Source organism: Podarcis filfolensis (genome assembly GCF_964270895.1).
Source record: "Podarcis filfolensis genome assembly, chromosome: 16".
Classification (NCBI taxonomy): Eukaryota; Metazoa; Chordata; class Lepidosauria; order Squamata; family Lacertidae; genus Podarcis; species Podarcis filfolensis.
In genome coordinates this window covers 11850691-11877103 of record NC_139620.1, presented here as the reverse complement: position 1 = coordinate 11877103, position 26413 = coordinate 11850691, and the positions used below count along the sequence as shown (strand labels likewise).

At 48.2% G+C, this 26413-nt stretch overlaps 2 protein-coding genes across 3 annotated transcripts in view; both read left to right on the top strand.

Moving 5' to 3' along the window:
- The window catches only part of DNAJC4 (DnaJ heat shock protein family (Hsp40) member C4), a 42967-nt gene extending 35670 nt beyond the window's left edge, over window positions 1–7297 (top strand). For both annotated transcript variants that reach the window (XM_083591710.1, XM_083591711.1), the window contains exons 6-7: window positions 5005–5091; window positions 6998–7297. In XM_083591710.1, coding sequence (XP_083447836.1) covers window positions 5005–5091; window positions 6998–7145 — 235 coding nt within the window. In that variant the 3' untranslated portion in view covers window positions 7146–7297. The remainder of the gene's footprint in view (window positions 1–5004; window positions 5092–6997) is intronic.
- A 5392-nt stretch (window positions 7298–12689) lies between these two features.
- Window positions 12690–24552, top strand: VEGFB (vascular endothelial growth factor B). Its single transcript, XM_083591715.1, has 7 exons — window positions 12690–13290; window positions 17152–17206; window positions 18133–18332; window positions 20168–20244; window positions 20695–20727; window positions 22437–22562; window positions 24195–24552. The coding sequence occupies exons 1-7, from the start codon at window positions 13216–13218 to the stop codon at window positions 24238–24240; spliced, it is 612 nt and encodes a 203-aa protein (XP_083447841.1). The 5' UTR covers window positions 12690–13215; the 3' UTR covers window positions 24241–24552.
- The last annotated feature ends 1861 nt before the right edge of the window (window positions 24553–26413 follow it).

Here is a 26413-nt window from a genome sequence, read left to right as displayed (position 1 = left end):
CCTCTTTCCAACCTGGGTGCTTAGGGAAAGCCCACAATCAGGACGCAAAAGCAAGATTTCCCCTTTCCTAGTTTCTTCACAGCCCAGCTGTTGTTTAGAGGTATACTGCCCCTGCTCATGGAGGTTCCACTTAGTGATCACAACTGTCTTCTCTACATGAATTCCCTTTGCCAACCCAGTGCCCTCCAAATGCTGACATCAGCCCCATCATAGCTGAAGCCATCGTCGCTTTGCATGAAGAAGGTCCCGGGTTCCATCCCCAGCAGCATAGGGCTGGGAGAGAATCTCTTGCCTGGACCCCTGCAGGGCCACTGCCAGTTGGTGGAGGCAGTACTGAGCTAAGAGCCTGCTGGATCAGGTCAGTGGCCCATCTCATCCTGCATCCTGTTCTCACCAGATGCCTGTGGGGAACCCGCAAGCAGGATTCAGGCAAAAGAGCCCTTTCCCCTCCTGAGGCTTCTAGCAGCTGGTATTCAGAAGCATGACTTCCTCCAGCTGTGGAGGCAGAGCTTAGCCATCGTGGCTAGTAGCCTTTCATAGCTCTCTTCCTCCATGAATTTATTTACAGTGGTACCTCGGGTTAAGTACTTAATTCGTTCCGGAGGTCCATTCTTAACCTGAAACTGTTCTTAACCTGAAGCACCACTTTAGCTAATGGGGCCTCCTGTTGCCACCGCACTGCCAGAGCACGATTTCTATTCTCATCCTGAAGCAAAGTTCTTAACCCAAGGTACTATTTCTGGGTTAGCGGAGTCTGTAACCTGAAGCGTATGTAACCCAAGGTACCACTGTAATCCTCTTTTAAAGCCATCTAGGTTGGTGGCCTTCTCTGCCTCCTATGCAAGCGAGTTTAACTACGTGCTGCATGAAAAAGTACGGGCAACTTCCTATTTCTGTGGGGGGATATGTGCACATTTAAGTGAAAATGTGTATACTGTATCGGGAACACCATTGAAAAAAGCCTGTGAACACCCTCTAAACCAGGGGTCAGCAAACTTTTTCAGCAGGGGACCAGTCCACTGTCCCTCAGACCTTGTTGGGGGCCGGATTATATTTTTTTGGGGTGGGGAAATGAATGAATTCCTATGTTCCACAAATAACCCAGAGATGCATTTTAAATAAAAGGACACATTCTGCTCATGTAAAAACATGCTGATTCCCAGATGGGCCAGATTTAGAAGGCGATTGGGCCAAGTCCAGCCCCCGGGCCTTAGTTTGCCTACCCATGCTCTAAACCTCTGGAAGCCCTTGAAAAACCTTTTAAAAAACAAACCCCACCAAACTTCACCTAAACCGCTCCCTCCAAACCTCCTTGCTCAAACTCCAGCTCTCCACAGGCTCCAAAGGTAGGTGCAAGGGCTCCTGGGATTGCACTTGCAAAGGTTCGTGGGATTCTTAGACACTGTTTGTGTGCAATTTTTGCTGTTTCTGTACTATTTTGACCCTTTTCATGCCACTTCCGGCTTCACAGCAATGCGTGAGGTCGCGGTCGCTTGTGCCTTGAACACAGGTAAATAGGGGAGTTGCCTGTACGTCCTTTTATAAGGGAGCTTCCTGGATAATTGCAACATGCATGGCAGATAGGGGGAGCCCACATCAGACACACACACACACTTGTAGGCCATGGGCTCTTTAGCAGAAGCTGGTGCTGGTTTACATTCACACTGATTTCATGTAGGGGAAGTCCCTCCTTCTGAACTCAGAAAGGGATGCAAGCCCTCTTGGTTCTGGAGACAACTGCCTTTGCATCCTTTTGGCCTGTCTTCGTGGTACGGCGGACCCTTGTGCAGTTGCTGGTGCTGGGCTGGTTCTTTCCCTTTCTTTTTTCCCTGGCTTGCTTCGCCACCCCCCTCCCAGCAATGCAGCCTGCCAACCCCGGCTGCCAGCCAGCCAGCCAATTCTAATTCTAATCCATTGCCTAATTAGCCGGCCATGACCAGGGAGAGATTAATCGTGAGCAGCCTTTAATCAAGCCTAATGCAATTAAACATGCCTGCTTATGCTTGAACGGGGAGGGGCATTTAAAGGGGCCTGAAAAGGGGGGGCAGGGCACATGGGTGAATCAAATTCCACGCCCATGTGGGGAGATGAGCAACAGGGGACAGAATGCCCCTCTCCCGCTTTTGCAGGGCGTCTTGCCATCAACTGCTTCTCCTTCTGTGCTTCTCATTTCCCCGAGTTTGTGGAAGGGCTGTGGTTCAGGGGGTGGGGGGCAGAGCATCTGATTTACCTGTAGAAGGCCCCTGGTTCCATCTCCAGGTAGGGCTGGGGGAGACCCCATCTTGGAGAGCTGCCACATGCCAGAAGCATCTGATTGGCCACTGTGAGAACAGGCAGCTAGACTAGATGGGCCTTTGCCTGATCCATAAGGGCTCTTCTTACGTTCTTCTTCATTCATAAAATAGTTAATGCATCCACTCACTTATCATTCATGCAGCAGTATTGTGTGGCGCTCAGAGGATCTTTCTGCAGAGCAGTTAACATGTCTGGGGTGGTGGTGGTGGAGGAGGAGATATGCACCCAGTATGAACAGTGCTGGGCGAGGGAGCCTCGGCTTTGCCACTTCCTGCTTCTTCCCAGGTTGTCAAGGGAGGGCACCTTCAGCTGTCGAAACTGGTGGAGCTTAAGACACAACCCTGCCCCACCAAAAAATGCCCAGTGGAGGCCACCCATGGGTAGATTTCAGCTGGCATTTTCCTCAGGCGGTTGCCAGCCTGCTTTTTAATCCCGCTTCCAGAACCTTTGAGCAATCTCCCCACAGATGAAGACTTGGGAACTGAGGGATGCACTTGTCAGTCAGTCCACAAACATTCCTTTCATTTTATTTTGCTGGCTAAGAACGAAAGGCGGCGTTTGCAAAGGATTCTGGGACGGGCAATGCCGTCTGCCTGCTCAAGAAGCTAAACACTCTACACTCGGGATCTAATCCAATTCGACGGACTCGTCACCCGTACCGTTTCGTTTCAGTTCTCACTTCGCTATTTTTAACCGTTCCTGATCCGGTCCTTCAGCTTTTCGGAAGTAGCGTTGCCGTTCAACTTTTTTATGACGATTTCAGAGCTGACTGAAAACTCAATGAGCCGATGATTGCTCATTGAAGCGTGCATCTTGCTGCAGGGTTACTGTCTGTTCAAGTGAGGATGATGAGGCGGTGATGGATCTCTTCTCCACACCCAGCCACTCACTGGAGTTACAGCTCTTTGCCATTTCTTTTCTTGTCAGCCAGCTAGCATTTTCACGTATATTGCCAAGCAAATCAGTGACTCACCACACCCCCAAAAGTCCAGTTCATATTGGTCAAGGGCCAAGGCATAGCTCTCAGGGAGTGCTGATGATTCCCCCTCAATGCCCCCCCTGCACTTTGCCCAGGAAAAAAAGAACAAAAACTGCAAATTGTCTTTTTGCATGGATTAATAAGTATAAACAAGATGATAGGAAAATTAACCCATTACTATGACGTTGTTAGAAAAAAATACGTGCATCAGACTTGCCCTTGAACTCTCACAAAATACACACAAAGCCCATTTTGGGTTGCATCAACAGATGTCATGGATTCACATTAAGATGTAAGACAGTGGCTGCGCTTTCTCTGTGCATTTGGCTAAGCCACAGGGGCAAAAGGCGAGAGAAAGGTTAACGATAAAACAATGAATGTTAATGGTGGTTAATGGCTAACATAATCACGTCAACACTTCAACCGGTGATGTTAAAATAAATACACATTTCTGCAATACCCAGTTAGCAGACAGTTGAGGACAAATTTGATGATGGTGTCCACACTTGTGTTTGTCCCATGCCTAGGAAGCACGGGTCTGAGAGCTTTTTGCCTGGGAAAACCCGCTCTGTACCACTGAATTGGAGCAAATGCCCACTTGCAGAAAACCCAATTGCTGTTTGCTCCAGTTCTGTGATAAATAGCAGGTTTTCCCTGGTGGAAAGTGGGGGGGGGGGTCTGGACGAGCCATAAATTGTGTGGGAACAAATGTTGTCATATTAGAAAAATGCTAAAAGCAAAACAGTATTAGGGGAAATCTGCAAGGAAGGTCGGCTTGCAAAGAGCGGACAAGCAGACTGTGGGCCAGTTCAGTTTGCTCATAGCAAATTCTGCCACCCTCCCTGCTTTACACACACACAAACACACACACAACCCCAGTTTTGCGGAGCCCAGGTAAACACACAAAAAGGCTATTAAGCGGCAAGACATTTTCTCATGGAAATTTGGGAAGATGGAAAAAGGGTGGGTGGGTTGAGTCCTTCATTAGCTCTTCTTCCTGTGCGCTAGTGGAATAAGCAGTAGCAGTCTCTTTGACATGCTGTGAATATAATGTTGTCAGACATTCGGGGAGAGGGAAAGGCAGTCTGCCAAATGGAAGGAAACATCCAGCACCAACAGCATTTGTGTGCAACTGAAACATAGAATGCAGGGAACATTGGGGGGGGGGCGTGGCTGTTGTTTGTTAACAGGGCAACTGCTTAGCATACAGAAGGTGCCAGGGTCAATCCCTGATGGCATCTCCAGGTGGGGTTGGGAGAGATCCCTGCCTGAAACCTTGGAGATCTGCTGCCATTCAGTGTAGACAACACTGAGCTAGATGGACCTCATTGTCCACTTGGAATTCCAAACCCAAAGAGTTCATCTCATCCTCTTCCACATCTGTCTCCCCAAACCCTCCCACCCCAGTTGTAAAAAAAAGACATGGACCAGGGCAGAAAATATATCTGACTGCTTCCCCTACCTGCAAGGGAACAGGATATTTGGTCTTACGCCATCTCTTGTCTCCCTGCACTCCCACCCCAGGGAAGGCCTCTGTCTTGAGCTAGGGCTATAAGGAGGCACAATGATTTCTGCCCTCCCTGGGTCCTTCGCAATCAGCACTGTTTCCATTCTGCTGCAGTTCAGCTTGCTTAGTTTCTGTTAAAACCAACGCTAACCAGTAATGCTTTACTGCTTCTGTTCCACTTCTAAACTTACCCAAACACCTTTTTTCTCTTCCTTTTTTGCAGAAAGCTGGAGAAAGTTCACAACAACTTCATGGATGAGAAGGACCGGGTCATAACCCAGATATATAATGAGAGCAAGGAACGGGCTAGGTACATATATTCTCATTTTTTTTAACCCCACATAAATGACCCTCAATGTGAACTGTATTCTTTCTACAACATGACTGTATTTTCCTTAATTTCCATAATTTATTTTAAAGTTTTGCTAAGTACAGTCAAAGCTCTGGGTAGCACGGAACCCTACAAGTTGTCCACATTGTGAATTTAAAGCACTATTATACCATTTCAGCAGTTATGGAGAATCCAGAGAACTGTACTTCATTAAGGGTGCTGAGAATTGTACTGCACCATTAACAAACCACAGTTCCCAGGATCCTTTGGAGGAAGCCCGTTAAAGTGGTATAAAAGTACTTTAAATGTATGGTGTGACCACTGGAAGTCTTTTTTTCCCTTCCTATTTTTTTAAAGTGACTTTACTGGGCAATTGCCACCCCCAACAGGTGAAACCCATGAGGCTATGAGGACTAGAAACTTGCCTCTTAAAAGTAAATAAGTAAATTGAAAGCTGAGATCCTTGAGATGCGGATTTCTGCCCCCAGTACCTTATTTTTAATTGTTCTGATTTCTTTGCAGGGAGGTTATATAATAACAAGCACTCATTGTCATTCCATTCTGATTTTCTTGCATGGTGGTTGCATGTCTTTCCACTAGTCAGTCCTTTATCCCACACTCCTTAGTACATTTCCTAACTTTGTTTTCCTAACTTCAAAAAGGTCTGCCTGTTGTTTTTAACATGGATTCGTTGCACCAGAGCTGTTTGATCTCCTTTAATTGTGCAAACCTAAATTTCCAGTACGCAATTGAATCCTTCCTGTAAAACAGTCTGGAAGGGACAGTGGCTTCTTCTCCCAAGGTATCCTGGGATTCTCTCTTAGGATGTCTCCAGATGGTCTGTCTTTTGCACAAGGGATTCATGCGCTTATCAGAACTTTAGGTTTGGGCGTTTAAAGCGGATTAAAGGGCTCTGTCGTCCTAGCGCAACAAATCTACTTCAAAAAACAACAACAAATGCCAACTTCTTTCAGTTACAATAGTTACGGGGAGATGCACTGGAAAGTGCGGGGTGAGCGAACGATTAGCAGGCAGACAAATTAATGTTAACTGTAAACCCAGATACTGTATTTCCCACCCATCCTTGGTTTTAATGTGCTAAAATGACTAACAAATGTGATACACAAACAAAACAACAAACCACCCTTTATCAAAATATCTTGCGATTCGCAAGATAAAAATACAATATAAAAGCACAAATAAATAGTTAAACTAGAAGCAACAAAACTGTAAGTCCCTGCCCAGATCATAATAAGGCTGCACTTAAGAAGTTGGTATTGAAAACTGGGATAAGAATTCATTGCAGTGCAACGTGTGCTTATGTGGGACACAGTACTAAGGTTTGCAGCGCTTTTGAGTAGGCTCTTGATTTACTGTAGGGGTGGGGAACCTCAGGCCCAAGCTGCAAATGTGGCCCTCCAGGCCCCTCTGTCTGGCCCTCGGAAGTCTCCCCAGGCCACACCTCCTCCCTAGGCCATGCCTCTCATTGTCCCTGCTTTGCACCCTCCTTGAATGCTTTTGCCTGGCTGGAATGTGTCCTTGAACTCTGATGATGCTTCTTGCTTGCCTGGATATGGAGAGAGACATCTCTCTCTCTCTCTCTCTCTCTCTCTGTGTGTGTGTGTGTGTGTCTTCTTTCTGTGTGTGTACCACTGATTTCTGCATGACTGCAATGGGGCTTCCTGTGCATGGGTGAGAATCCCATCCATTGCTCTGCCCTCTTTTGACCATCACTGGCTCCTTGGAAGGTTCCCGCAATGTCAGTGTGCCCCTTGGGCTGATAAAGGTGGCTGCTTGTTTTAGCACTCTGCAACACTGAGCTTGCTTGCCTGGAGGAAGCCTGGTTGGTTCTCACCCGCAGTGCTTGTGCTTCCCCCACCCCCAGGTCCATCGGCTTCCAGAAGCAGCAGGAGCTACTGCGGCAGAAGCATGCCGAATTCGCCCAGCGAAACAGCGCTATCTCCAAGCAGGTTCCGGGAGGAGCCTTGGACTCTGGGAGGGAAACGGCTCCCCCCATCTCCACTGTCAAATGAAAAGAAAAACTGAGTTGGACCTGAAATCCTCAAGCCTGGGTTCCCTGCCTTTGGTTGTGGCCAGCTGCTGAGGAAGGGGCATTTCTGAGCCTCCACCACCCATTTCTCCACTTGTCCTCCTTCCTAATAGAAACATCGCTGTACAGTGAAAACTGGGCCTCTGTTGTTGTTTTCCTTGGCCTACCTCTCTTGCCACACAGAAATACGCCCTCTGCCCTTCCTCCACTCCAACCTGTTATGGCCTCTCCAGGTAGGACTGGGAGAGACCCCCTGTCTTGAAACCCTGGGCAGGTGCAGACATTACTGAACTTAGATGGAGCCGATGGTCTGGCTTGGCTTAAAGCATGTTTCTCCACCCAGGAGTTTAATTGGAAGCAGGGCCTAGGAGCCAGGATTGGCAACGGCCTGCATTGCCAGCTCTTGGTCTGTGGCAGGGATGGGGCAGCTCAGGTGTGGGAGCCAAATGCCTGGCCCTCAGGACTGTCCCCACAGCACACCTCACTTCCTCAGGCCACACCCCTCACTGGTCCTGCTTCACATCCTTCTTTCTGCCTGGCTGGGATGCTTCCCTGAACTTTGACAGTGCTTGCCTGGATGGGAAGACAGAGAGTGCTGTGGGAGTGTGTGTAGAAACTAGTCTACTGTACAAAGGTGAAATTTGCATGGGTCGCTCCACCCACTTTTGGCTCTGGGCCCACCCACCACTGGCATGCGGCCCCCAGAGTGTGGCACAGAAGGGAATGTAGCCCTCAGTTTGAAAAATATTTCCCACCTCAGGTCTAGGGTGTCCTCCCAAGCTGGCTGCTGAATATTTCAGCAGTTGGAACTGGCCCAGTCTATTCCTCTGCCCTGTGGGCTTTCAGGCTCCATCAGCCAGCACAGCTGGGCCTGTGACACCTCAAATATGGAAGGGGGACACACAGCTTTTCCCTCATCCTCCAACTCAGTGTTGCAGCCCATCCTGGAAAGTGGAAACCTGCAGTCTTGATGTGGGCAGCACAGATGAGCAGAACCTCCAGGTAACCAAACAGCACGCCACTCATTCCTCTTGCTTTGCCGCTGTGTGTTGTCTGAAGCAGCATTTTCTAAACATGAGAGGTTTGTAAGAGCAAGAATTAAACACCCACCCACACCCAGGTCCCATCTTCACTATATGTTTAAATCACTATCATGCCACTTTAAACAGAGCTTTCTCCTCAAAAAATCCTAGAAATTGTTGTTTGCGAAGGCAAGGTAAGGAGAGTCCTATTCCCCTCACAGAGCTACAATTCCCAGAGCTCCTTGGGAAGAGGGATTGGCTGTTAAAACCACTCTAAATATTAAAGCTCTTTGAAGGTGGAAGGTGGATCTTGGCATCCTTGAGAAAAACTACAGGCCTTTGGGGGAAGCCGTGGTTGTTCAAAGTGCTATGGCATTGCCTTAAACGCATAATCGAGATGGGACCTCAGAACAGCTCATCTACCCTCTTTTTCACTGTTCTGAGTGTGACTGGAAGGAGATTGCTTAGGGCTGTTACTCACTCAGAGATGAAATGGGTTACTTCTTCTGAAGGCTAGTAATTCTGCATTTCCACAGTGGAAGCAATTCAGTCGCGCTCAGTGCAAAGGCATGGCAATATTACCCCGCCTTGGGCAGCGGCTGATTGACAAAAGGCCTAGACCAGTGATTCATGCAGAGATACCACAGGCAGCATTCTCTGGGCTTAATGCCTCAGTGGCTTCAAATGTTTTGTGCCGGGGCACAATAAAGAGGAGCTGCGCAGACACCATGCATTTAAAGCACTTGCCTTCTCTCAAAGAATTCTGGGAACCATAGTGTCTTAAGGATGGTGGGAAATGTAGTTCTGTGAGGGGTAAGCAACAGTTCCCGGGATTTTTTTTGGGGGGGGGGACCATGTGCCTAAAATCTATGGTGTGTATTCAGCCAGGGACTATGTAGAGGGAAGCTCAAGTATTGAAAGGAAGGTTGTGCCCCCTTGCTCCCTTTGGAGCCTGTTATTTCCAGCAAATAGAGGGTGGGGGAGCGTAGGAGAAAATGAACCTTTGGAGGTAGCTCAGAGTGACGTGCAGGGAGGATTAGCAAGACCACTGCTTGCAAGGGGAACTATGTGTGAAATGCTGGTTTAATCTCATTGTGCGCAGGGGCCTGAACTACAAAGCTTCCTGCTCTCAGGAGGGAGGCGACAGGGGGATAAAGGAGCAGCCCTCAACTGCTGGAGCGGGCCCATGGGTTTGTACATGTATGTCCCCAGCACCTGGGAGGGCCTGTGCGTGCACATGTTCATGCAAAGGATGCGGCATGTGGCAGCTTACAAAGTTGGGTAATGGCAAAGCATTCGTTATGATCATTACAGTATTTTATTAATTGCCTTCCACATAATCATCACCAGGCAATGTACAATGAAATCAGCGAGCAGGTTTTTAAAAAATTTAAACCTGCCCATCCGCTTAAAGCAAAACACAATAAAATAGATGCTTGTGGTCAAGACCCATTTATCCAGCTGAGAAAACCTGCTGGAACAATAATTACTTCCGTTATTTCCGAAGGGTGCCTGTTGTTTCTCAACAGGCAGCCGTCCTAGAAGCCCTGCTCTGAGCTACTGTGAAGTGGGCTTCCCAGATCTTTGGAACTTGCAGGAGAAACTCTCCCGCAGATCACAGGGATCTACTGAGTGCATAAAGGATAAGGCGGTCTCTCAGGTAACCTGACCCTGAGCTGTATATGGTCTTATGTGTACCAACACATTGAACTTGACCCGGCAGCAAACTGGCAGCCGGTGCAAATCTCACAGGCGGGGTGTTAAGTTAGTGACACTTAGGACGTTAGGACATAAACATCCATAACCAAAATAATGAAATAGAAGTGTGCCTCTTGCATGTGCACACATGTATACTTGCACATAGATTCACATGCAGTATCTCTGCAGGGGTGTGTGTTATACAGCTACCACCCCCTGCTGGCTGGTTCAGGAAGCACCTAGTTTCCCAACAGAAATTGCCCATAAATGATCCAGGTTTTTGCAGTGGGGGACAGGGATATAGCCAACTTCACTTACTGCAGGAGATAATATGGCCTTTGCACATCCCTGTTGTGTGGCATGCCAGAGCTACTTCTAACATATATTAGAGGAGGGAAAATGTGGAAAGCAGGACTGAAGGAATTCAGGCACGAAAAGTCTTGCAATGATAGGAAGAGGCATTGGCCCCCTCTAATCTGGGTGGAATTCATGCCCCTCCCATTCTGACCCGGCACATCTCCCCCTCCCCATCTACCCCATGGCTAATCCAGACATTTCCCCAGTCGCTGGATTCCTTTAGCAAGCAAAGCAGTGTAATCTGTGTCTTAATTGGTGAACTAAGAGGTACCGGGGTATTAAGTCTGCTTAGGAAGTCTGCTTCATGGAGGATGAGCCATAGCCAAGTGGTCAAGAGCATCTGCTTGGTATGCAGAAGGTCCCTGGTTCAATCCTCAAGTGGGGCTGACAGAGACTCTATGCCTGAAACCCTGGAGAGCTGCTGCCAGTCAGTGTAGACAATGCTGAACTAGATGGACCAATGGTATGACTCAGCAGAAGGCAGCTTTCTGTGTTCCTGGGTCCCCTCTTCTGGTAAGGACTCTCTAGGAGAGTTAGGTAAAGGCTGTGGTTTAGTTTGTTAGTTCACATTTGAGGGGAAGTTTGCCAACCTGGTGCCCTCCCAATGTTTTCAAATACAGCTCAGTCCAAAACATGGGGGGGAATGGACCAGGCTGGCAAAGTTTGCTGTAAAATATAAGTGCTAGGGAGGGTAACAACAGGAAGTTGTTAGACTACAGGGGGGACAATTGGTTCTGCTAGTTGGAGGGGCTGATGGGAGTTGCCATCCAAAACCCTGGAGGGCACCAGGTTGGCAAAGTCCGCAAGAGACTTTGCCAACACTTGACGGAACATGCCCTCCAACCCTGTGTATTTATTTATTTTACCCATTCTGGGGTAGAACAAACTGCAAGTCACAACATCGACCACCTAAAATATTTATTCATTTATATAATATCACTGTTATCTTCTGAAGATCCCAAGGTGGTGTACATGGTTCACCTCATCCCCATTTCATCCTCACAACATCCCTGTGAGGTAGGTTAGAGATGGTGAGTGGCCCAAGGTAAGCCAGTGAGATTCGTGGCTGTGGGGGGGATTCGAACCCTGCTCTGTCAGGGCCTATAGTCTGACACTCTAACCCAGGCATAGGCAAACTCCGCCCTCCAGATGTTTTGGAACTACAACTCCCATGATCCCTAGCTAACAGGACCAGTGGTCAGGGATGGTGGGAACTGTAGTCCCAAAACATCTGGAGGGCTGAGTTTGCCTATGCCTGCTCTAACTATTACGTCACACTGGCATATCTCTCAGATTCTGATCTCTTGCCCAGCTATCACCATAAGGACCCAGGGCGGGTTGCAAAAATATTATAAAAATGCATGATTAACATTGGCCACAAAATATGGGCCGGGTGTGATGGCCCCTTGGACTTCTGTGGCTCTTCCCAAGGAGGAGGAGGAGGAGCGTATGAGAAATCTACCCTGCCAATTTTTAGCCCAGCAGAGCGCCTGATGGAACCTCCAACTCCAGAGGTGGTCTACCTTTGAATGCCAAACTGCTGTGTGGACAAACAGCAAGAGACGGCAGTGTCACCTCCATTCCTGGTTCTGAGCTCCCAGAAGGCTCTCCTACATGATGATTTGTGTTCATGATGGCTTGGTGGCGATTATACACAATCCTGCTTTCAATCTTCTTGTTCACGGGCTGCAAAGGTTTTGGGACAGACTGCGTCACTTCCAATCGGTGCAAGTCTTGTAACTTCCAGCTGAAATTCTGCAACTTTTCATACCGCAAATATTCCAGGGCTGCTGTCGCTTTGTCCTGCTTTCGTTGCGCAAGAGCGCCCCTCTGAATAGCAAGAGTGCGCTAACCCTGGGGGAACCTCGCAAAACAACAGAGCGAAAGGGCAGTGTGGATGGCCCAATAAAAACCCACCATGTCATGTTGCAGAAGATAACTGCCCCCCCCAAAAAAACCACACACATCACTCAGCGATAGAGCAGACAATGAGGACTGGAATCTTGTTTCATTTTTTAGAGAAGGACCATAGCTCAGTGGGAGAGTGCTTCATCCCTCAATGAGATACTCAGGTAGGGATAGGAGAAATACTGCCTGCTTGAATCTCTGGAGAGCGGCTGCCCGTCAGTTTTCAGAAAACAGCTGGATAGTCTAACCATCTGACTCACAACATTGTAAAGTTTGAAGGGACTGAAGCCTGCTGCCCTCACCAATTCTAGAGGAAACCTCTCCAAAGCATCCAGCTGTGGCTGCTTTAAGGTGTGATGGGGTGCAGGATGCTGGGTGAAACAGACCCTCCTTGACCTGTTTGGTTCAAGGTTTTTCTTGGGATAGGGGTGCATATCCCCCCACCCGTCTCTCTTTCTCTGACCTGCGCCAGCAGCCAGGCTCAGCCTCCCTCCCTCCCTCCCTTAGGGTGGGATTGAACAGTCACATGAGAGCTCGCTTGCCTCCTTCCCTCTCCTCGCTGTGCCAGCAGCTTCTGTCTCCCTCTCTCTCTCTCCCCCCTCGACTTGGAGCCCAGTTACTTCTGCGGCCGCCTGGCACGACGACACCGCCGTCGCCACCTCCTCCCTGGGCAGCAGCGGCGGCGGCAGCTGCGGAGATGCACCTGTACCCACCCCTGGCTCTCCTTGCGCCCAGGTGCTGGGAGTAGGATGGCACCGAGAGAGAAGCGAGAGGCTGCGCCGGGCACCAGGCTGATCTGAGCCATGCCCAGGTGCAGGGGCAATGCCCAGTTCCTGAGTGGCGGCTGCCCGTCGGCTGGGCATTTTGTCTGAGTGGCAAATCCTGGAGGAGGGGCGGGGGGGGGCGGGAATCCTGGACGACCTCCTTCCCCAATTGACTGGAGAGCAGCCCCAGAAGCTGCCGCCGAGCCAGCAAACTTTGGAGAAAAGTCTCCAAGAGGAGCCCGAGGCGGGCGCGTGTGCCCCCTTGCCCGGCAGGAGCAGCGGCAGCGGCAGCCTTGGCACCACCATGAACGCCCCCTGCGGTGCCCTTCAGCTCCTCTTGGCTACCACCTTGCAGCTGCACTACTGCGCCGCCACGACGGTAGGTGGGCACAGGACGTTGGGGGGCGCACGGAGAGCGTGGCTGGGAGTGGGCACCCAAAAGCCCCTGGCATTGAGCAAGAAGCGGGGTGAGAGGAGAGAGAGATGGCAAGCAAGTTTGGGGGTTTTTTGGTTTCGTTTCGTTTTGTTTTTTAAATAACTCCCCAGAGGCATGGGGTAGCGAGCTGGCACTAATGGGGGCTGGCAGAGAAGGCTGGGTGGGTTTCAGATGGGCATCCAATGCGGAGGAAGACAGAGAGGGGTGTCAGAAGGGGGTGAGGTTATGGGGTGCTGTCAGGACTGCAGGAAGGGGCGAGGCTTTTTTTGAAGGGGGCGCGGGGAGAAGTTCATAGCCCAAACTGGTGTGCCCAGATGGTATGGGACATAGGGGACACCTACTAGGGGTCGAGGTCCCTTTGCCGCCCCCCCCATAAAATATTTGAGGGGGTGCCCCCCAGTAGATGGGCATTGCCATTCAAATAGTGTGTGTGCACTGCGTCATGTGATCGATTATGCTTTGATTGTCAAAGCTGTGGGGCTGGTTGGACTGTTAAGTTTTTTGGCATTTCTATCTCTCCCCCCCCCTTTTCCCGTTTCACTCAAATCCTGATGCTTTGCTTTGGGTGCCCCACTCGAACTGTGTACAAATTCAAAGTGCATCCCCCCCCCCCAAAAAAAAACACCTTCTGGGAACTGTAGTTTACTCCTTGTAAACTACAGTTTACAACTACAGTTGATAGATGATAGATAGATAGATGATAGATAGATATAGATAGATAGATAGATAGATAGATAGATAGATAGATAATAGATATTTGCGGGAGGTGGGGAGAATATGCTTTAAATGCATGGTTTGCCTGCAGTCAGTGAGCATTCCCTCCAGGATCACAGCTGTGAAAGAGACAGCAAGTGGGTCTATGTAAGGACTTTGCTTGCCAGAGATTAGGGGCCCCTTCGTGTCCTTTACCACACATCTTGTGTTAACTGTGGTTTGGGGAGGGAAGGCGGTAAAGAGGGGCAAATGCTCAGAGGCTTTTTGCTTCGCAGGGGTTTCCAAGATTCAGCCTTAGTTATTAAAAATCAAAAACGGATCACGGAGCTAAACCTTGGGACGCATAAACAATCCTTTCACATTAGCCAGTCACAGAGGTAAAAATCCCCAAAAGATTTCCCTCCAGCTGTGTCTAAATGATAGCCAGAGAGAATATCAGGATTTCGGCTGCCGTCCTATGCAATGCTTACCTTGGAGTAACGGTAAGCTCAGTGGAACTCACTTCTGAGTAAAGTTCTTTAGGATTGCACTGTTAGCTTTTTCTTAAAAAAAACCCCAAAAACCAGCAATAACCCACCTTGGACCTTATTCATAATTTGCATGCCACTTTTAAAGGCAGGATTTGCAAAATAACAGTAAATAATAATAAAGGTTACGAACTAGATAACACCTGTATTGCATTTTCAAATGTTCAAAGCATTGCACATGGAAGGATCCTTACAGCAACATTACAAACCACTGCTCTCCCACACACACCTCATGCTACAGAGAAGGGCATTTCGTGGGTCAAAGCTTAGAAACAGAGTCACTGTGCACCAATCAGCAGATAGACAAACTTGGCTACTTGGATCTTGGCTATTCAAGAGTTGCGGGTTCTTGCCACATGGCTTCTGTCAAATAAATTCCCTCCCTTCCTTCCTGCCATGGCCCCACGTGTGTTTGCATTTTCTGCCCTCCATATGGGTAATTTAACGATGCACGTGTCCACCCACCGATCAGGCTGTCATCCTACGCAGAACTTCTGTAAAAGTGCCCCACACATTTAAAGCACATGGCTTCCCCCCAAATAACCTTTGAAACTGAGGTTTACCCCTCACAGAGCTACAGTTCCCAGAACCCTTAACAAACTACAGTTCCCAGGGTTGTCTGAGGGAAAACATGTGCTTTTTTATGTATGGTGTGGACGTGAACTTTGAGCTGCATAAGACAGCGGGCAGCCACTGGTGGTGGCAGCAGCTGAGCTTTGCTCTTGTTCAAAAGCAACACAGCCACCCGAAAAGCACCCAGGAGCCTGGCAGGGAGGGTGGTAGGTGGTGGGGGAGCTACTGAGGGACTTTTCCAGGCCCCTTGGGCCTTCAGCCAATGCCCCACTGGGAAGTGTAGTTTACCCCTCATCGAGCTACAAATCCAAGCACCTTTAAGCCACTACAGTTCCCAGGATTCTTTGGGAAATACAGTGTGAATACAGCCAATAGTACATTTCTCAGTGGTGCTGCTGCTAGCGGGATTTTTGGATTGGTTTGTTCTTATTTTTATTATATATATTTTTATTTTGTAGTTTTGTATTGTAAATTGCCCTGAGATCTGTGGGTGTATGGTGGTATGCAAAATAATAATAATTTGTTGTGTTTGTATCCAAAGTTTTTTTCCTCCAAAGAACTCAAGGTGGCATATGTGGTTCTCCCCCTCTTCATGTAATTCTCACAACAACCCTGTGAGGTAGGTGAGGCTGAAAGGCTGTGACTGGCTCAAGGCCACTCATGGCCTAGTGGGGATTTGAACCCCTGGCCTCTCAGGTCCCAGTCCAACACCCTAACCATTACACCACTATGCACACACTGGGAATTGGCTCAGTGACAGGCATCTCTATGAGCGGACAATATAAATATTCTAAATAAAACCATTTAAAAATCCATTTGCTCCAGGGAGCCAGGCTGTGTATACCACAGCATGCCTTTAAAACTCATTCTTTCCCTCAAAGGATTATGGGTGCTGTAGTTTGTTAAGGGTTGCTGGGAATTGCAACTTTGTGAGGGGTGAACTACAGCACCCAGAATTCTTTGAGGGAAAGAATGTGCTTTGGGTGTGCTTTCAATGTATAATAAGTACACACAGTTGCAGATTATAATTCCTATAGCACATTTACAGCCTTCATGTCTTCTGCGCCCCCCGTGGGAAAGAAAGAGAGAGAGAGAGAGAGAGAGAGAGAGAGAGAGAGAGAGAGAGAGAGAAAGAAAGAAAGAAAGAAAGAAAGAAAAGATCACTATGTGTGTATGACCTGCTTCTGGAATTTGCTACCACTGATGCAATGATGACGATGCCACGGAAGGAAAGCTTAGAGAACCAAGTGGGATTGAGGAAAATCCTGGGAACGAACAAGGGGAACATTGCCTGCAAGCTTCTCATAGGCAATGGTTGGCCACTGTGAAAACAGGATGCTGGTCTCCATCGGCCTTTTTGCCTCATCCAGCATCAGGGCTCTTATGATGTTCTTGTTGGCAGAGGGCTGCTCCTTCACACCACATGACGTAATTCACTTGTGGGACTCACTGCCACAGGATGCGGTGGTGGCTGCTAGCTTAGACGGCCCTAAAAGGGAGGACTGGACAAAATTGTGGAGGTGGTTGTTCAGCCATGACATGTAAACAGAACCTCCATGTTCAGAGGCAATCTACCTCTTGGGCAGGCACATTTCGGATCCTCAGGAAGTGCCATTAGTGCCAGTCACAAAATGGCTGCCGTGTTTGTGTGTATGCGTGGCATAGCTCAAAAAAGCTGCTACACGTATCAGAGCTGTGGGGGGGGGGAGAGAGATGGCACCATAAAATGGTGCAGACATGCCCCCCACAACAGCGCATGTTTTTAAGCGCCAGTGTTGTGTGCTGGCTGTGGTCTGTCCCCACCAATAGACTAGTGGGAGTGTTTTGCAGGATCTGGAGTCTCCGGACCAGGCTCCATGCAGGGCGCATGGCAGTGATCAAGCCCAGATGTTCCCAGTGCATGGATCCCTGTGGCCCAGATAGCTTGAAGCAGACTCCTCAAAGTGCCTTCCCTATTTCTGATCCGCTGCTGTTTCTGACCTATCTGCAGATTCTGCCGCATCCAACTAATGAGATGGAACCAGTTGTGGAGCCAGTTACAGAAGGTAAGAGCGACGGAGTTTGAGGACAGTGGTTTTGAGAGTGGGGGTGCGTATCACTCCTGGACGGAGAGAGAAAGGGACTGTTAGAAAAAACACCCCAAAACACATCTTCCTCCAGCCCCAGATATTGAGCTCACATGTGTTTGTCTAGGACTGCGGCGACCTGGGTTCAAATGCAGCCCACTGCGGGACCTAATCTTGGGTTGGTGACTCTCTTCACAGCCTGGCCCTACCTCACAGAACTGTTGTGATGATAAAATGAAAGGAAAGAGCAGGTTAAATCTCCCCATTTTGGGTTCTCTCAGTTTCTCATTTCCCCCCAGTTGTAAGTTCAGCTCTCTAAATTTCCACACCAGTCTGCAATTAAAAAGAAATATCCCCACAAAAGTTTATTGGCATTTTAGGGTGGATTTCTCCTAACATGCCCAGGTTTGTTTGCAGTTTTCCTTAATATACACATTTCCCCTCACTGAACAGGGAAAGAAACTAATTAGCAGGATAGGATCTTGAACTATTGTTGATAGGATGATAGGATCTAACTATTGTTGGACAATATTGCCATCCCCTTCCTGTCCGAGTCTCAATAAACTTGCCCCACGGGCATCTGGTTGGCTACTGTGAGAACAGGATGCTCTCACAGTAGCCACTGGCCTGATCCAGCAGGCTCTTCTTATGTATATATTGGGATAAATACACACTAACGCTGACAAAAATTGATGAGCACTTTAAAAGCAAAGAACAACACCCAATTGCAAATGCGGAAATGAGAACTGCATTTAAGCCAGGAAAAATGAGAAACGGAGATTGGCGGATTTGCTCACCCCTAGTCAGAGCCACCAAATTAAGTGTTTAAATCTGTTTGAAATGGATGCCTCCTCCTACCTCCCTCCTCAGAGATAGCCCTCTGACAATGATTCTTCTTCTTCTAGTGGTGAGGTTCCTGGAGGTGTTCAGCCGCAGCGCCTGCCAAGCCAAGGAGACAATGGTATCTCTGGACAAGGAGTACCCGGACTTAGTCATCAGCCACCTCATTGTGCCCTCTTGCGTGGCTGTAAAGCGCTGTGTCGGCTGCTGTGCTGATGAATCGGCACAGTGTATGCCGTCCCGGACGTATACAGTGACCATGGAGGTAACTAACTGGGGCAAGAATAGGGGAAATCTCCTCAATAAGGCCAGGACAGGGAACCTTTTGCCCTCCAGATTGGTGGTGGTGGCAGCCGACAGCTATGTTCTCCCTGTGGAAGCAGGATGCCTCCAAATTCATGTGGGGAGAGTTGCCCTCAGAGACAGCCGTTGTGGGTTTCTCAGAGACATCTGGTTGGCCACTGTTGGCCACTGGCGTGATCCAGCAAAGCTCTTCTTATATTCTCGGTGGGGGCAGACTGAGTTGGGTGGGCAGTGCCCCTTTCATCCTAAAGGGCTAGCCTTCATGGCTCAGGATATTTCCAGGACACCTAGCACCCTTCAAGAAGAGGGGATCCTGCAAAGGTGATAGGCCAGTTCTTGGTTACATGTGAGGTTAACTTGCCCCCACCTGCAAAAATGAAAAAGTAAATATGTGAACCACAGCCACAAAATCTGTTTTTTTTTTGTTTTTTTTTGTTTTTTCCAGAATATTTGCTCTGGTTTGTTCTCAATATCATTATAAAAATAAAAAGCTTCACAATATTTTTAGACATATCGGCCACATTCATACCACAAACGGAAAGCACTATGATACCACTTTAAACAGTCATTGCTTCCTCCCAAAGAATTCTTTGTTAAGGGGGCCGAGGGTTGCTAGAAAACCCCAATTCCACTTGCAAAGTTACAGTTCCCAGATTGGTTTAACAACCAATCCCTCTCCACAGAGAGCTCTGGAAAATGTAGGCCTGCAAGGTGAGTATAAGTATCTTAACAAGTTACATACACATATACTGTCCTTTGATTAGTTAGTTATTCAGCTACTTGGTTATTTTTATTTTATAAGGTGGGAGCTCCTTTTTTTAGGCCCCTAAAGTCTGCATTTTGCAGAGTGAGGAACCTCTGGCTTGGGGAGAAGCAGCCTCACAGGCCAAATTTGGACCCCATGGTGGGCAAAAATTGGCCTCTGAGGCTGCTTCTCCCCAAGCCATGCCCACTTGCCCCACATCTGACGGGTAAGGTAAGGTAAAGGACCCCTGGATGGTTAAGTCCAGTCCACGCTGGCTATGGGTTTGCGGCACTTATCTCACTTTCAAGGGAGCCGGTGTTTGTCCTTAGACAGCTTTCCAGGTCATGTGGCTAGCATGACTAAACCGCTTCTGCTGCAACGGGACACCGTGACAAATGCCAAAGCACACGGAAATGCCATTTACCTTCCCACCACAGTGGTACCTATTTATCTACTTACACTGGTCTGCTTTCGAACTGCTAGATTGGCTGACGCTGGGACAGAGCAATGGAAGCTCACCCCATCGCGCGGATTCAAACTGCTGACCTTCTGATTGGCAAGCCCAAGAGGCTCAGTGTGGTGTAGTGGTTAAGAGCAGCGGACTTGTAATCTGTTGAACTGGGTTCGATTCCCTGCTCCTCCGCATGCAGCTGCTGGGTGACCTTGGGCTAGTCACACTTTTCTGAAGTCTCTCACCTCACTGGGTGTTTGTTGTTGGGGAGGAAGGGAAAGGAGATTGTTAGCCACTTTGAGACTCCTTTGGGTAGTGATAAAGTGGGATATCAAATCCAAACTCTTCTTCTTCTTCTTCTTCTTCTTCTTCTTCTTCTTCTTCTTCTTCTTCTTCTTCTTCTTCATGGTTTAGACCACAGTGCCACCCACGTCCCATCTGACGGGTAGAGATGCTGGCATGACTAAGGATGATGGAAGTTTGTCCAACATCATCTGGAGGGCCACTGGGCCTCAATCCCTTGCCCAGATGAATTCTGGGTCAGAACCAGCAAGACTCCTCTTATGGTCTCCTTTTTCCTTCCTTTCATCCCATTCTCCAGGTGTTATTGTTGAGCAAGTTCCAACGCAGCCACTTGCAGCAGCTGACTTTTGAGGAGCACGCTACCTGTGAATGCAGGTGAGAGTCAGAAGGGTGGGGGGCTGCTGAAGAAGAGACAGGTGATTGGGACCATTCTGTGATAGCCACCAACCTGGATGGCTTCAAAGGAGGATTAGACAAATTCATGGAGGAGAAGGTTACTAGCCAGTGGCTATTAGCCAGAATAGCTAGCTTCATCCTTCTCTTTCAGAAGCAGTATGACCCCAAATGCCAGTGCCAGAGAGCCTCAGGAGGAGAGATCGCTCGTGTTTAGGTCCTGCTTGAGGGCTCCCCATAAGTTTCTGTGAGAACAGGATGCTGGACTAGATGGCCCTTTGGCCTGATCCAGCAGCCAGACTCTTATTATGTTCTTAAGCCAGTTATAATTCTGCTTGCAGGCTTGCAGTGGAAGAGCAATGATTGGGTAGTGCTGGGAGCCATGAGTGCCAAACAAACACCAAATACTAACCTTATTCTTCTGCTTTTCAGACCAAAGGAAGTTTATAGATTGCCCACGCACAGGTAAAAAAAATTCTCCCTCTTACAGGCCTCTACTTTTTGTTTGTTTGTTTGTTTGTTTAATGCCCCTCAAGCCCCCTGTACTAATATACAAACATTACAGTCGAACCTCCATTTACATTACCCTCTGGTTACGTAAACTTCAGGATGCGTGCATTGAAATCCAGAAGTATTTTACCGGGTTTTGCCGCACGGTCTGCGCATGCACAGCAGTCCTCAGGTTCAGGAAACCTCAGGATCCGACCAGACCTCCGGAACAGATCTCATCCGCAACCGGAATTACCACTGTACTCTGAAACTTGAGATGTATATTTTTACGACCCACCTTATTTCTGTGGCTGTAGGTTTTTAACTGGTTTTTAATATTTTTAATTGCTGTAATTGTTGTTATCTGCTCTTGGAACTTAGGGTAAAAGGTGGGTAATTAATAATTATAATATTGTAATAATAATGATGATGATGATGTTGGGGGAGCATCAATAGAGTCATAGAATTTTAGAGTTGCAAAGGTCATCTAGGGTCACCTAGTCCAACTCCCTGCATTAAAATGCATCTTATGGTGCTTTGGGTTACACTGAATATTAGCAGAGGTGGAGCAAGCCGATCGGGCGTGTGCCCTGCGCCCTACAGCTGAGGGGGAGGCGGCGGGCCAACCGTTTGGGGCAGCGTGGAGAGATGCATGGCTTGGGCGCGCTGCAGGCCCCGCGTTGAGTGCTGCCCGGCATTTTGTCACCCCCCTCAGTGGTGACACCCACAGCGGACCGCTCCCACCGCACCACCCTTGCTCCGCCCCTGAATATTAGTCCTACTCAGTGTAGGCCCCCTAAATTAATGGGCATGAGTGACATAGATTATTAATTTCAGGGGGTCTACCCTGAGTAGAATTTCTGCCCCATTTGCAGTAAACGTTTATAACAGTATTACACCACTTTAACATTCTGAAAGCTATAGTCTGATAAGGGTGCTAAGAGATGTTAGTAGGACCCTGCCCCCCCCGTTCCCCTCAGTTCTCCAAGTAGTTTAACAATCAACCCCTCTTTCCTGGGAACTCTGGGAATTGTAGTTCTGTGAGAGGAATAGGTGTCTTCTGACAACTCTCAGCACCCTTAACAAACAATGGATGCAACCCAGAGCCATAAGTACTTGGACCAGATAACCTTTCAAACAGAGGACTCACTCTAGTCATATTCAGTTTATCGATCACATTTTCCACAAATACATCTGTGTTCAAAGCAGTTCGCATAAAAGCAATCCAAATACTGTATTAGCCATAACAATAATTCATTTATATCCTGCTTAATGCATACAATTAATTTCTATATATACTTCTTAACACTGCTTAATTGACAAGGTAGTATAGTGAGAATACATAATACTACCAATAGTGGGTGGGTGGGGGGAATAAAAAGAACAATCAACGGTTCATGTAATGTACATCGAAATTTAAATGAGCACAAAGCTCACCAATAGGTAAACTTGTTTTTTTAAAAAATCCAATAATGTTGCAACCAAAAATAGTCCCAAAGCTCCAAATCAAGAAATGTCCTTTGTAAAAAGGGGACACATACCCTCCATATGCTAAAAGGCACAGGAGGAACGCTGCCTGAAAACAATTAAAAAGAGGGGAAATGTGGGGTGAGCTTGTAACCCCACACATTTGGAAGACACCCCTCCAAGATGTTGCTTCATCTGGAATTCTCCTCTCCCAACAGCCCGTCCTGCGCGCCCTGTCCGGACAGGAAGAAGCGGGTCAACCCACTGACATGTGAATGCGTATGCAAGCGTGACTCCGTCCGTTGTCAGCAGCGTGGCTGGGAACTCAACAAGGCCACTTGCAGGTGGGGTTTGCCTCCCTTCCCCCCCCCCCAACCCTGAACATCCCCCTAATGGTGGGCTTTCAGGCCAGGGACCACCAGTATGGTACCTTCCAGATACTATTGGGCCTAAGGGAGTCTTGATCCAAGTCCGCTCTAGTGGCACCCCCCAAAAAAACTTTTGGTAGGCCCTGGCAGGCTTTAACAGGCAGCAGCTCCAGCCAGTAGCAATGACGTCAGATCTGTGGCTTAGGGCCACCATTTTAATTCCCCACACCTCCCAGGGCATTATGGGAAACGTTACCTCTTAAGGTACCTGGATCCAAGCCAGCAGCTTATTTCATTTCATAGAATCGTAGAGTTTGAAGGGACCCTAATGGTCATCTCGTCCAATGCCCTACAATGCAGACATCTCAACTAAAGTGTCCATGACACAACCTCGGCTTAAAAACCTCCAACGAAGGAAAAAATCCACAACCCACAGAGGGAGACTATTCCACTTGTCAAACAGCTCTTGCCGTCAGAAAGTTTTTCCTGATGTTTAGTCAGAATCTCCTTTTTTGTAACTTGAAGCCATTGGTTTGAGTCCTACCCTCAAGAGCAGGAGAAAACATGCTGGCTACATCTTCCATGTGGAACAAGCAAGTTTTCTCCTGCTATGGGGGTAGAACTCAAACCAACGGCTTCAAGTTTTTAAACTTTGGTTCCCCATGATGAAAGTCACCCTTTTCGGAATGCAGGTGCCAGACGGAGGGGGTGGGGCTAGTTTTCTGAATGCACCCCAGAAAACATTTCTACCTCCTGTGACCCCTTGAAGGGACACAAGCAGAGACGGTTACTCTGTTTGGGCAAAGGGGTTGCCTCCCCACCACCCTCAGTCTGCCCTCAGTCAATGCCAACAACGTCCAGGCAACACGATGACCATATACATACGTAATAGACAATCTTTATAGAATTCCTTCAAACCATAAAAAGTTCAAAATGAAATCTCTAGTCTCAAAGTCTCTGAAAATCTTTAAATGAAGCGAGATACCAAACTTTGTACGATGAAAGACAAGCTGTGAAGCTTTGTGTATTCAACAAATATGATGTCCAACACTGAACAGTGATTCCGGATATTGACTACTGTTTCGTAGAATTCTTCGTCAGCGTGGTAACTACACTATTACATGAGCATTGTTCCACAGCAGAATTCTACGAAATTCGAATTCGAAGAATTCTACGAAACAGTAGTCAATATCCGGAATCACTGTTCAGTGTTGGACATCATATTTGTTGAATACACAAAGCTTCACAGCTTGTCTTTCATCGTACAAAGTTTGGTACCTCACTTCATTTAAAGATTTTCAGAGACTTTGAGACTAACGATTTCATTTTGAACTTTTTATGGTTTGAAGGAATTCTATAAAGATTGTCTATTACGTATGTATATGGTCATCGTGTTGCCTAGACTGTTGACATTCTCTTTGCAACACAGCGGTTTGTTTGAATATTCAGTCTATGCCTGCCTGCCTTCTCCTTACAACGGTCATTGCCTCTGCTCCCACCTATTGCTGGCTCCCTGACTTCCGCCCTGCCAGCCCCAGTGGGAGCCAGTCCCCACAGGTATAAAGGAACCCCAGGACATTTTTAAAGGAGGGTTTATTCTTGCTGCAGGTGTGTGAAACACCGCAGGCGATCTGGCAGGAAAGCAAAAGCGTAGCTGCACAGGAAGCCAGGACTTGGAGGAGTTTGGATCTCGGACCTTTCTCCGTCGGGGATGACTTTTCTCTGGTGGGAATGAAGCACGGGACTTGCCAAGAAGGCGTCCAATGGTCGCTGGGGAAGGAGAAGCAGTCTTCTTTATCTACCACTGCAACACCGTACCGGATTACCTCTCTTCACAGCGGAAGGAGGCTGTACCACACGCAAGAGCCGTACCACACTCCCATGGAAGGCAGACTGAAGGAGCATCTCCTCAGTGTCAGGACACTGAGATCGGTCCCACTCATATTTAAAAACAACAACCGCTAAACTGGTCGTCTGTTTGTCCTGGGCCTCCCCTGGGCTGCTTCTAATTTATAACTGTCTCTCCTCTGAGGGAGCTTTCTTTTCTTTTCCCACCTGCCCCTCACTCGCTTTCTTCCCACGTTTTGCGGTGCTTTGCGGAAGCTTCCGGCATCCCACCCTCTTCCAGGCCGGAGGAGAAGAGTCACAAAGAGACGCTCTTTTATGAGAGGTTATGAGAGGGAATATTACTCTTAACATAAAGATCTGCCACTAAGACACAGCTCCTGGGAGCCGCGACCTCTCTGCTTGCGTGCCTTCCAGAACGCCATCCCACAATGCCGTTCTTCTTCATCATGGGTAGTTTGCGTGGGGTTCGCCCATTTTAGTGGGCACATTTACAAACCAGAGATGTTGTTGTGGGCAACACACACACACACACACACACACACACACACACACACACTGCAGATCAAGCACAGACTGCCGTCTAGTTTATGAGCTAGCCTGATTTCAGCAGGGGACCCTGTGGGCGCCAGGAAAGGCTTCTGTGGCTTACCTGTGCAGGGTGCCATGTTTGCAACCCTGCTTGACAGAGTCACAGAGGCAAAGGACAATCCTCATGGTAGCTCAGTGATGGAGCATCTAAATTTCAAACAGAACATGCCAGGCTCAGTCCCTCATGGCGTCTCCAGGAAGAGCTAGAAGAGACTGCCTGCCTGAAACCTCAGAGGGCAGCTGCCAGTCAGAGTAAACAATACTGAGGTGGATGGGCCAATGGTCTGACTCAGTAGAAGGCAAATTCCTACGCTCCTAAATTTATATTAGAACAGGGTGGGGAGAAGGAGGCAACGGGTGGGGTGAGTTCAGCTGTATTTTCAAAGGTATTTTGGATTTTACAGTGAAAGTGTTACCATTCTTAATAGCTTCCAGGGTTAAACATCTGGGGAAATTTGGCTTTACTTAAATGTTTATGAAGCCCAGGGCACTTCATCTAATGAGTGACCGTTGATAAGCCTGCTCACTCAAACAAATGAATGCATGTACTGACATACACAAACACCAGACAGAGCAGCTATTTCCCCCTTGCGCACGCACACACACACAAGGTTTAGGAAAAGAATCCTAAGTCGGGGGAAACCCCAAAAACACTCCAATAAGGACTGAGCATACTCAATGGCCACAGAAAGGTGGTTGACTATTAGGTGGATATGGAATGGAGTGTTCTGGAATAGGGCACAGCTAGCTGGATTCTCAAACAACATCTTGCTGTGCTGCAGCATCTTGTTGCAGCTCCAACTTAACAATTAACAGGCTAGCAATATATATGATGCTTCACAGGTTAGAGCAGATGTTAGGTAAGCCCCCTGCACCTAGGAGCGGTCAATTCAAATGTCGAATCTGGAGTTAATGAAAGCATTTGGAGGAATAAGGAATAGGTAAAGGGTAAAGGGACCCCTGACCATTAGGTCCAGTCGTGACCGACTCTGAGGTTGCGGCCCTCATCTCGCTTTACTGGCCGAGGGAGCCGGTGTACAGCTTTCAGGTCATGTCGCCAGCATGATTAAGCCGCTTCTGGCGAACCAGAGCAGCGCATGGAAGCGCCGTTTACCTTCCTGCCGGAGCAGTACCTGTTTATCTACTTGCACTTTGACGTGCTTTCAAACTGCTAGGTGGGCAGCAGGGACCAAGCAACGGGAGCTCATCCCGTCGCGGGGATTTGAACTGCCGACCTTCTGATCGGCAAGCCCTAGGCTCTGTGGTTTAGACCACAGCACCACCCGCATCCCTAGGAATAAGCATGAGCAAATGCAATGCTATTTGTGCAGGAGATTTGTGAGCATAATCATATCCCCCCCCCCCCAATTTACCTAATGGCAGCCAGAAGG

Excerpts from the sequence above, each read along its gene's own strand:
- VEGFB (XM_083591715.1), top strand. The coding sequence starts at position 13,216 with ATGAACGCCCCCTGCGGTGCCCTTCAGCTCCTCTTGGCTACCACCTTG. Across the intron at positions 17,207-18,132 it reads TGTGGAGCCAGTTACAGAAG|TGGTGAGGTTCCTGGAGGTG; the intron begins GTAAGAGCGACG and ends TTCTTCTTCTAG. Across the intron at positions 20,728-22,436 it reads TATAGATTGCCCACGCACAG|CCCGTCCTGCGCGCCCTGTC; the intron begins GTAAAAAAAATT and ends CTCTCCCAACAG.